The 11,750-nt window shown below is 38.4% G+C and overlaps 1 protein-coding gene across 2 annotated transcripts; it reads left to right on the top strand.

Moving 5' to 3' along the window:
- The first annotated feature begins 1,398 nt into the window (after positions 1–1,398).
- On the top strand, positions 1,399–11,686 carry LOC140354619 (equilibrative nucleobase transporter 1-like). 2 transcript variants are annotated; one of them, XM_072439731.1, is made up of 14 exons: positions 1,399–1,435; positions 2,395–2,610; positions 2,861–2,990; positions 4,138–4,184; positions 4,268–4,344; positions 5,106–5,198; positions 5,271–5,410; positions 6,201–6,313; positions 6,638–6,781; positions 7,422–7,529; positions 8,521–8,707; positions 10,270–10,393; positions 10,472–10,567; positions 11,354–11,686. In XM_072439731.1, the coding sequence occupies exons 2-13, from the start codon at positions 2,424–2,426 to the stop codon at positions 10,565–10,567; spliced, it is 1,446 nt and encodes a 481-aa protein (XP_072295832.1). In that variant the 5' UTR covers positions 1,399–1,435; positions 2,395–2,423; the 3' UTR covers positions 11,354–11,686. The 2 variants fall into 2 exon arrangements, with proteins under 2 accessions (XP_072295832.1, XP_072295831.1); XM_072439730.1 differs by lacking the exon at positions 1,399–1,435 and having other exon boundaries at positions 2,366–2,610.
- The last annotated feature ends 64 nt before the right edge of the window (positions 11,687–11,750 follow it).

Below are 11,750 nucleotides of genomic sequence, written 5' to 3' on the forward strand. Positions count from 1 at the left end.
TCTTTTCATCAGACGTCTGAACTATAGTTTTCTCTTTTCATGTCTGGTCAGTGATGTCACTGACTTTGGATAAATATAAATCAGAAGTTTAACATCCGACAAGATCTAATATTTTGTTAAGTGAAGAGTTATCATTATTGATTGAATATTAAAAAATATTTACAACACATACAACTCTAAATTCTTGGATGAATCTCTAAATCTTACTTTGTTTTTCCAATTTAATAATAATACAAATGACAAGAATGAACAGTTTTGCTTTGTTTTAGATGAACAAAACTATATGACTCAAATGAGGAGTCTGGATAGTTTGTAGGAGACCTGACAATTATCTTGAATCTGTCATCTTTCCCAGTGTGTGTGTGTGTGTGTGTGTGTGTGTGTGTATGTGTGTGTGTAGGTGTGTGTGTGTGTGTGTGTGTAGGTGTGTGTGTGTGTAGGTGTGTGTGTGTGTGTGTATGTGTGTGTGTGTGTATGTGTGTGTGTGTGTGTGTGTATGTGTGTGTGTGTGTGTTTGTGTTTGTGTGTATGTGTGTGTTTGTGTGTATGTGTGTGTTTGTGTGTGTGTGTGTTTGTGTGTGTGTGTGTGTGTAGGTGTGTGCGTGTGTAGGTGTGTGTGTGTGTGAGTGTGTGTGTGTTTGTGTGTGTGTGTAGGTGTGTGCGTGTGTAGGTGCGTGTGTGTGTGTGTGTAGGTGTGTGCGTGTGTAGGTGTGTGTGTGTGTGTGAGTGTGTGTGTGTGTTTGTGTGTGTGTGCAGGTGTGTGTGTGTGTTTGTGTGTGTGTAGCTGTGTGTGTGTGTGTGTGCAGGTGTGTGTGTTTGTGTGTGTAGGTGTGTGTGTGTGTAGGTGTGTGCGTGTGTAGGTGTGAGTGTGTGTGTGTGTGTGTGTGTGTAGGTGTGTGTGTGTGTGTGTGTGTGTGTGCAGGTGTGTGTGTGTGTGTGTGTGTTTGTGTGTGTGTGTGTAGGTGTGTGTGTGTGTGTGTGTGTAGGTGTGTGTGTGTGTGTGTGCAGGTGTGTGTGTGTGTGTGTTTGTGTGTGTGTGTGTGTGTGTAGGTGTGTGTGTGTGTGTGTGTGTCTGTGTTCGACTGTTCTCAATAAAACTCATTTTATCCTAGTACAGTAGTTAGACTGGTCTGATTCAGTTGATTGCCTTCAATATTACAAATATGAATTGTATAATTAGATGTCATAAAGTGACATTGTCATGACAGTGTCATTTCAGGCTGTTTGGTGTGTTAATGCAGTTTGTGGTCCCAGGTTGTGAACCCTTTTCCACTGGACAAGTCACTCCAGTTTGTTTGCACAGATAATGATTGAAACCCACAGAGGAAACAGAAAGGGGCGGGAACAGTTCTGTTGGAAGAGGAAGACATACTTCATAAAAGCAGCTGGGCAGAGAGGAATCAGCGATGTGAGAACTATCATCAGAGCTTGAACTGTAAGTCCTTTACGAAGTTATATGTTCTTGTTGTTTGGTCATGTTTACTGTTACATGTCAGTGCATGTTCTGGTTTATTTACTCACTATAAACCAAATGATTGTGTGCTAACTTTTAAGCCCTGTCAATATTTGTAATCATTTGTACTGGGACATAAAAAATACAGGGTGCTATTGATGTTTGAATGCATGTTTGTTTTTAGGTAAATTATTAACCTTTTACCAAGGCTTAATTGGCTTATTTTTGACCTATTTTTCTATATGTATGTCTATATTTTACAATGGTAATTGTATAATGATGTCTTGTTGCCAGAGGTGGGAAGAGTGGCAAAAAATGTAAAATGTGTTCAAATAAGAGTAAAGCTATTTAAAAAATAATAGGACTCAATGTTCAAAGCAGATGTCCAAGAATTGACTCAAGTAAGAGTAAAAATGTATTTAGGAAAACTATTACTCAAGTAAGAGTAACTGAGCAAGTAAGAGAAACATCTGATGTATAATTTTATGTAATTGGAAGGACAGACATTAGATAATGCACAAAATCAGGTATTTTGAAAGGATAGGAACAAAAATGTATCCTGAATGAGCGCAGCAAGAAACAGAAATGTTCAAATTATTTCATATTGTCAACAATGTTTGTCATTTATAGGTTTACTCACAGTGGAAGGACTCAATACATTTAGTAATAAATATATAGTGTCAAAACTGTACTGGAAGAAGCACAACTTCTTGAAAAGTTACTCAAGTACAGACTTGGCGTGATAGAACTGTGCTGCAATGACTCTTGGCTGTAAAAATATAGAGCTGAGAAAAATAATAACACTTTAGATCAGAGATATTTGAAGGTACTTTTTTTTGTTTCTAACTAGTTATAGTAAAATGTATGACCACAGCTGAAAGTTTTATGATAGTTTTAGAGTAATTACAGCCTGTCATCTTTTTCCATTGCGTGTGTTTTAGGTTGATCCCAGGTTGTTCAGATTGAAACGATGCTGTGTCTGAAGCGCTGTTCGCACGTCCGCAGATGGCTCACCTTTGCAACGGGTCTGGTCGAGTGCCTGTGTTTTGCCGGGGCAGTGTTTGGATGGGCGTCCCTTGTTTTTGTCCTTAAAAGTGAAGGATATTTCAGTTCATTGTGTGTGAACTCCACTACAATCAATGTCACCCACGCACTAGGTATTTAAATCATCCACTTTCCCAGAGATGTTTAGTATTAGTGACATTAACTCCTGTATCGAGTCATGTAGAAGTGAACGATGTGTGCTTCCCTGTTGTTGGGTGGTTGTATGCCAGACTTCAAGTGTAGCTGGCCGCAGTGTCGTGACTATGACGATTAACTGCATGTCTTCCCCTCTCTTTATGTTTTTGAGCATGAAAGTGAGGACTCCTCTGCCTCTTTTTCAGTGTTTCTCCTGTTTATTTGCAGATTGTCGTGGACAGGATGAGCAGTTTTCTCTGGTCTTCACTATTGCATCTTTCTTAAACAACTTTCTGACGCTGCCCAATGGTTTCTTTTTTGACCACTTCGGGACCGCAGTGGCGCGCCTCTTTGGAATGTGAGTGTATTTGTGGCGTTTATTTACTTTTAACTTGTTAATGTTTGCCTATTCTTTACTTCATTATTGGATCAATGGGTCACTGCCACTAGTTTGAGTGAGCTTTTTGTGACTAGATAGTTCAAGAGGAAGGTTAATTACTGTATGTTGTGGGAATAAAGGGCTCTGCACAGCTATCAAAGCTCCCAAGATATTTTATTTGTCTCCACCAAGTGCAAGCAAAAAAATAAAATGAAATGAAAATAAACTTAGACTATCCAGTCACAAATATCTCACTCAAACTATAGGTTGTGACCAGATGACGGAATAGTCAAATATTAACATGTGTAACTTGTGTATCTTCTTTTAATAAACACATTTTTACATGGTAGTATTACAAACTTATTTAAAGCTATGACAATTCCCTGAAAAGTTTTCACAAAGTCCTTAGAAATCAAGAAATAATAAATTGCCTGACTGAGAACTTTGTGGAAATTAGTTAATTTTAACTACGATTATTTATTTGAATAGCGACATTATTGTTTTTAATTGAGATACAAACAAACATTAGATGGTCCAACTGCATTTTAATAATATAATACACACTTTCAATTTGTAAGATTGATAGAAAATGTCCACATAGTCACACAAAGCCTTAGTAAAAACATTTTTGCTTTCTTGACCCATTTTAATTTCCTGTGCGTCCCTGCTTAGTCTGACTTCATCCACGTCTCCGCTCTCCGACTTCACATCTATTTGCATTCCACCTCTTTTGTTGTTCCTCCACCCACTTTAATGAAAAACTCATGGGTGTCTTTCTACCACTTTGTTTTAACGGATTTGGACATAATCTGGGTTAATAAACAGATGTTGCTTAAGAAGATGGGCAAAAGGTTATAGAGTTTAGAAGGAGCAAGGAGAACCAACGCACATTAAACATGCAATAAACACCACAGTGTCCTCCCATCTGCTGCACTTTGGCAAACCTTGTCCATATTTCAGATTTTTCTACAGCTGTCCAAAAACATATTACATCTCAAAATCTGGAATTCATTACTTCCCAGCAAGCGAAGTGGTGCTATTTCATTGTATTTATATAGCGCTTTTCCATCTTCGAAGGCATGTTTAGAGATGTAATGAATATTTAAAGTTTTCTTTGTCTTTCCAGTTTTCTTTACACCATGGGAACACTGTTTGTGGCCTTGTCATATGCAGGTAAAATCAGAACAACTTTATTTTGGGCTCTTTGCGTTATAAAGTTGTTTGTTTGTATATCTAAGAGTTGTCTTTTTCACTAGATCTCTCCGTGCTGCTTTTCCCAGCCATGAGTTCATTGGCCGCGGGTGGAAGCTTGCTCTTAATCTCAAACATGCAGGTAAGGACATGACTGAAAATGTGTCCTTACAGTACTGGCATTATTAAGTGGTAATACTACGTACATATACCTGCTTTTTGTCTTTGTTGCTCAATATTTTGCTGTGGTATAAAAAAAAACAAAGTAATGCACTTACATTTTTTTTTAGGTAGCTGTATTTTACACTGAATACTTTTACTTCTCTACATCTGAGAGCAGGTACATGTGGTTTCTACTCCACACAATATTTGAAAAGATCTGGAAAGTAAAAAAGTACTCTCTGTTTGGTTTGAGTAGTTTTTTTTTTTTTTGGCACATTCATTGTGACGTTCTGCCAAAAGGTTTTGAGTTCAAGTCCTGACTAGCAAACAAGAATATGCATGTGAAAAGTGTAGAAACATTGAGGAATTGATTTCACTACTTCAATAGTTATCAGAAATCTGCACTTTTACTTTTTATTCTGAAAGTAACATTTTAAACATGATTTTAAACCATCTAATACTTTTGCTTAAGTACATTTTTACATGTGACACTTTTACTTGAGTAAATTTTTTCTCTTGTATCTGTACTTTTACTTTTTTTTCTACTACAAAATTGAGCATTTCTTCCATACTGATGTTTCGTGATACATTTAATTACACATATTATCATTTTTAGGCATGAAATACATAAACATTCAAAACTATTTCAAACATTCCACTTATTTGGTCCAATCTAAACATATTCTCCCCTCTCAAAAGTAGCTAGTTCTGATAGTTAGATAAACACTCTTGTTTTTAAAGGTGGGAAACCTGTTTGGTGCTCGTCGCTCCACAATCATCACGCTCTACAACGGCGCATTTGATTCTTCCTCTGCACTTTTCCTCATCCTCAAGGTGACAGAATCAGCTAAAAAGTGGCACAGCTTTTCATTTGTTTTGCTCATTTTCTCACTGAATGGTTTTCAGCTGTTACATGAGGCCGGTATCCCCCTCCTGGCCTCGTTTCTCTTCTTATCGGCCTGTAGTGTCTTCCATGTGCTCAGGACCTTCTTCCTTCTACCTTTGAAATTCATCCCTTACCCACTGCCCGAAAAATACACCTACGGGTATGGCTCCTCAAACACAATACATATACCTTTTACATTATTTTCCATAGATGTTTTGCTTGGAATCCTCCATAATTTTACATTAACCTTGACAATCGTACATTTAGTCAGCTGCAGGTATTTTAGGGCGGATTCACACTTTTATTTTGTTTTAGTTTATTTAACAGGGGCATGTACATTCATGAACATTTCTGTAAAAGTACCAGAATTAGCCTACTACTAATTAGCCTCTGCTGCCCGCTTACGCATGGACCACATCAAAATTGGGATTAAACTGGGAATATGGGACTGGGAATTTTGAACTCAGAATTACGGGAGGATTGCAGAACTAAACTATATTTAAATCTGGACTAAACTGGGCTCAAACCTGGACCCAGCAAGGATAAGTGTGAACGCTTAATTGCTCCGATACACCTTGAGAAACATTATCTTTGACATATTGGATTGTGACACCTCGTATCTATGAAGAAAGCAACGTTTAATGCCATACTATGGACAGTTTCGAGTTGATTTTACGCATATCTAAAATGAAAAAGTGAAAAGTTTTATAGTTTTTTTTTTTATTTTAGCTTTCATATTTTGTTAACCTAAAATAATATCCACATCTCTATTGTCTATTTAATGCTTTCATGATAGAAGACTCGTATTTTTCAGTCTGAATTCAACAGTTCTCCTTTCATTGCCCGAGAAAAGCTTAAACAATAGCCTCAAAACTTGAAACAAACAAAGAGTTTATGATTATAACGACGATGGTGTACTCTGAGTTCAATATTAACCTTGTTCTTGTCAGGATTTCCTGTGGCCGATCCACGTTTCAGAGTCTAGAGCCATCCACAGAGTCCGGCATTGCGAAAGCATCTTCAGAGGAAGCGCCGTCGGAAACAGACATCCCTCTGAAACAAGGTCTCCAAATACGCCTCAAGCAATCCTGAATCACTCAAATTAGCACAGCATAGGGCAGGGATTTTAAGCAGGTGATCCTCAAGTACACAATAAATAAATCAACACATAAATGCCAATTAAAACCTATTAATTGGAGTGAGTGAAATAAAAGTGTATGATGCAAACATACAATATGACAAACTTACATATTCATTTTCAGAATTTAGTGAAAAACTTCTCACTATCACAAGATGGCCAACAATAGCGCTCTAGTTTAATTTATACCTCATTGCAATCAACATACAACAGTTCTGATGTTCTGATACTTATTTCTTTGTTCTCCAGAGAAGAGTTTCCGTGAGTGTCTGCTGTCACGGTTCTTCTTTTTGCACGTCATCTGGCTGTCAGTGATGCAGCTGCGTCACTATCTGTTTATCGGCACACTCAACCCCATGCTGCAGAGGCTCACGGCGGGGGAGCCTGCACTGGGTACAGCTCTATATATAACCAGAGGAACAGTGACCAATAAGCTCAAAATGCAGGTTATGGACTGTAATTTTACTTGTAGATGAACCAACAATTTCTATTCCAATCTTGGTTTTATACATATTGTTCATGTGTTGCCTCCAAAACGACTTAAAGATGCACTGCGTAACTTTTCGATTAAAGATGTTATTGTTTTGCCTGGAATGTTCCACTGCATGGCATTAAACACAGTAGGATTTATGTTACGATGGGCGATTTTAGTGCTCAGAGAGGGCTGAGCAGTCGCCTCTCCACAGATCTGACACCTGTCTCCATTTTAATACCATACTGGTGAACACTACAGGCAAAGCCACATCTCCATGGAGACATGCAGGTGATGTACTAAAACAGTTGCCTAGTGCACCTTTAAGTTGGATTTTCCTGAATTGAAATCATGGCCCTGGTCTTGCCCTGGAGACATGCAGTGAACAAAGTTTGCGTGTTTGAATTTCACTGGCTGAAAGTAAAACGTAAGAAAGTAAAGATAGCAATAACGAGCATGGACTTGGATAGTTTTATGTGCTTGTAATTGAGTATAACTTTCCCCTCTTCTGCATATATATGTGAAATGATCTAATCACTGCATGTGTGTGTGTTGTTGCAGTGAGCCAGTACATCAATGCGTTTGCCGTCACTCAGATGTGTGGAGTGTTGTGCGCCCCCTGGAATGGCCTCATCATGGACAGACACAAGGGCAAACCACGAGCTGCAGGTAACACTAAACACAACATTAACCTTTATCATTCTTTTTAAATAAAGGGAGCATTCTCCTTACTTCCTGGAGATGTCCGAAACTATGGGCTATATTGCAACAATATACATAAATGTACTTGTATTGTAAATGTATATTTATTTTATTGATTTATTGACACTTTTTGTTGCTGACTTATCTTTAAGATAAGATAAGATAATGCTTTATTGTCTTCTATGAGAAATGCTGGTATATATTTTTTTACTCGATTTTGATTGAGAAACTTCAGTCACGTGCCCTTATTTGGCCGACAAAGAAGAACCACGGAGAGGGAAATAAAAATCAGTTGGTCTACTAAGCAGAAGTATATTGATGTAATGTGGTGTTGCAAAGATATATTGAATGGTAATGGCATTAGTGTTATATAGTGCTTTTCCTGACACTTTAAGTTGCTTTACAGTTTTGTGAATCATACATTCACTCATTCAATTTGGTAGTGTTAAGCGAGAATAAAATAATTGAACTGAAATGAAATTGCATTGTTGTAGCCACAGCTATTATGTCTTTCTAATCTAATCCTTTACATAATTTATACTAATTTTACAGGGTGATTTGAACAGGTTTAAGCCAAGCAATTTGCATCTTTTTTTTAGAAGGAGCTGACTGTATTTCATTATTTTTGAAGCCGCAAAGTTATCGATCATAATGCTTTATAAAACCATTTGTAAAATATGTCATTCTAGTAATTCTAGAGCAAATACTTCAGTACTTTGATAATTTGCCTGAGCTACTTTTACTTGTATTGGACCAGGTGTGCCTCTACTTTTACTCAAGTAATGAAAAGCAGTATTTCGACCACCACTGGCCTTTTAATCAATTTAGTATATAATAAATAACTGGTAAATATAGTAGATAGACTTAGCCTCCTCGTTTCACTCTATAACTAATACTTCATTGCATTGTCTTTTGTTCCCTCTCAAGTTCATGTGTTGTGTTGTTTTTGTTTGTGCAGGAGAGAGTGAGCGCGACGCCGACCTGCGATCCTCGGTGCTGTCCCTGGCCCTGACCGCGTTTCAGTGTCTGATGTTCTCCCTGTGCGCCACCATCCCCAGTCTGCCCCTGCAGTACGTCACCTTCATCCTGCAGGTGCTCAACCGCTCCTTCCTCTACGGCGGCAACGCGGCCTTCATCAGCGTGGCGTGAGTACGGACCGAACGGTGGCACCTGAAACATCCTCGGTCAGACCGTAGGAGCCCGAGGACGCGTGATGAGACGTGACCACCGACACGCGACTTGATCAATTCATTCTAGAAAAGGTGTCTGTAGGTTGCGTTCACTCGATTCAGGTTGCAGATTTGTTGTCCTGGTTTATGCTTATTATCTCTGTAATTAGTCAGTGCAATCCCTCATTCGTCCAGGAGTGGTCCATCATAGAAAATGTTTCAAATGTGGTCATCTGGACAGTTTGACTTTCGTCCAAAAGATGCTCGACAGAGATAAAAAAGACAAAAAGCCAGACAGAACCAAAAAGTAATTGTCGCTCTAATCCTTACGTTTCTGGACAGTCTCACAAACTACAAAGGATTCTAGACATCATGACATTCCTGTGTGTTGTAAACCGGGCAACACCTTAAGACAGAAACTGGTTCATCCAAGATTACTGTAAAAAGGTGTCAGTTGCGTGTAAGTTGTCCCGGTTATTCCCCCGTTTGAGTCATGCTAGTCGTTATCTGATTTATTTTCATTATTTAAACTGTTAAAAATGTGATTTGTCAGTTGAAGCCTCAGTCCGCCAATAATTTATTTAAATAAGTTTGTTAGAGTTTCATAATGTTTAGTTTTGATTGACTGTCAAAGTCAACAAATACATTCAATATGACACGTCAGTTGGCCTCGATGTTTCTCTGCATTGATCTGTTTGCTCAAGTTTATTTTCAGTTCGATTTGTTTTGAGTTCATATTTAATGTGCGCTATGGAACACTTGGCAGGGAGTCCACTCTTTGCTTATATTTATGGAGATGCTATTGATTTGCCTGGAATATTCCACAGTATGGCATTAAACTTGGCTGTCTTTAGGTGTTTTTTGCACAAAAATACATAAAAACATACATTTTCACAGTGGGCCTCCTCTCCACAAATCTGACCTGTAACTTGACCGGGTGGTCACCTGCTTGTTTCTAAGGAGATAGTTGGTTTTAATGCCAGACAAAGCCATCCTCTCTCCGTGGTCACAAGCAGGTGAATGACCCTCCACCAGAAAGTTACATAGTGCATATTTAACTTCAAATCCACATGTTTTAAATAAGAGATATTGATGGCATTTTAAATGTCTTTTTTTCCACCTACATGTTGCTGTAGTAACATGTAGGTGGAAACATGTTGCTATAGTAAGAGAGCAAGAGCTTTGGGCGCTGACTCAAGTTGGGGAATCACAGCACAATGAAATGCAGCTTATTGACAGACGAAGTAGAGGGATTCCATTTGAAAACCTCTTGTAACTTTCTACTTTTTTTTTTTTTTTTAAACAAATTGCAACTTGACTGTTATATGTGGATACAAATTTACCACAGGGTATATCTCTAAACATAGTGTAATAAGAGTGTTTATGAAAGGCAAACAGGTTTATTAGATAAACAAAGGCCGGGCAGTTTCCGGCTTAGTCAGTTTCTCAGACCGGCTCCTTAGACTTTCAGGTGGAAGTCAAAACTACCATTTCTTACTGGATCCATCCATTAATTTATGCCTGTTTTTATGTTACAGTTTCCCATCGTGCCACTTTGGGAAGCTGTTTGGCCTGATTATGGCTCTGTCTGCACTGTTTTCCATCCTGCAGTATCCCTGTGTCACACTGGTGAAAGATGTTCTGAATGGAGACCCTTTTTATGTGAGTTCAACACCAAATATTTGAAATGAGTCTTGAGTTGTTTGCAAAGCTCACACACATTTTCTCTTCTTGTGACAGGTGAACGTTGGCCTGACGATCCTGAGTCTTTTGGCTTTCATTCACCCCATCTCTGTCTACCTCCACTGTCGCCGTCAGCGCACCAGCACACTCTGAGTGAGTCCACAGGGTTTAAGACTTCAGCATCTTTTTTAATATCCAGAGGGCCTTTTTTTGCCAAAAACATCTGTCTCAAATGACCTCCAATTTAAATTGAAGTTGTTTCTGAACCTTTAGGAGTTCAAACAAACACTGTAGTCTTGGCCTCTGCTTGTGTCTGGGGGGCACATTTGGTGGGTTTAGACTTTTTCACAGATTTAGGTAAAGTTAACAAATGTACTGGTGGAATATATTTAGTGTGTGTGAATTTTAGGCTTATGTATGTTATGTATGTATTTGTCGGTTTGGAGAACAGATGATTCATCTGACTCTGATTCATCCCAAAATGGTTGATTTTTCTGGAAATAAGTGGGTACAGCTTTCTTTTTATAACTTAAATGCCTATGAGCTTGATTTTTCCCTTTGGTCAGATGGTGAACAAAAATAAATACATAACATGTCTGAGGGCCCAACCCAGAGGTTAACTCGGAGTTAAATTGTACCTGCAACAATACTTTTATATGCTAAATTGTAAAACGTGATGATTGATATAAACCCAAGTGTTACTTACTCTAGCAGTGTTGTACATTGTAATCCACAACTCTATCCCATCTACGTCCGCTGCTCCACCAGCCAGAGCTCACCTGCCTTCCAGCCTCCATCAACGCACCAGAGTTACTCCCCCTGCCATACTGCGCTCCTCCTCTGCATCCAATCAGCACTCACCATGTTCAAACCCTCATGCTTAATTTAGAAGAAGTAATACAGCTTTCTAAATGCTCCTTCCTGTTTCTGTCTCTCCAGAGTCTCTCCGGGGTGAAATATCCTTGTGATCATCTTTACACCGACACACAAAACAGAACTGTCACACAAAGTGGTCATTGTGGTCAAGAGCAGACCAGTAAAATGGTGAATTAGGAGGTAAAAGCTGCCACACTAACAATAATCAAACATTTCATCATCTACCGGATTGGACACATCTGCTGTATAACATTATAATAATTATATCGTAATAATTACAATTGTTATAATTACCTATAATTAGCTGAAAATATCAAATGGGTATTTTGGAATGTTGCCAGGTTTAGTTATTGTTGAAACTGAAATACAACATGGCATTGCAATACAACATGGCATTGCAATACAACATCGCATTGCAATACAACATGGCATTGCAATCCTCTACAATCCATCTGTGAAT

Source organism: Eucyclogobius newberryi, unplaced genomic scaffold (genome assembly GCF_026437365.1).
Source record: "Eucyclogobius newberryi isolate DKJ021-1_F unplaced genomic scaffold, fEucNew1.0.hap1 SCAF_11, whole genome shotgun sequence".
In the NCBI taxonomy this organism is placed as follows: Eukaryota; Metazoa; Chordata; class Actinopteri; order Gobiiformes; family Gobiidae; genus Eucyclogobius; species Eucyclogobius newberryi.

Coding starts and splice junctions, on each gene's coding strand:
- LOC140354619 (XM_072439731.1), top strand. CDS start 2,424: ATGCTGTGTCTGAAGCGCTGTTCGCACGTCCGCAGATGGCTCACCTTT. Junction 5,199..5,270: donor CACTTTTCCTCATCCTCAAG/GTGACAGAATCA, acceptor AATGGTTTTCAG/CTGTTACATGAGGCCGGTAT. Junction 8,708..10,269: donor GCGGCCTTCATCAGCGTGGC/GTGAGTACGGAC, acceptor TTTATGTTACAG/TTTCCCATCGTGCCACTTTG.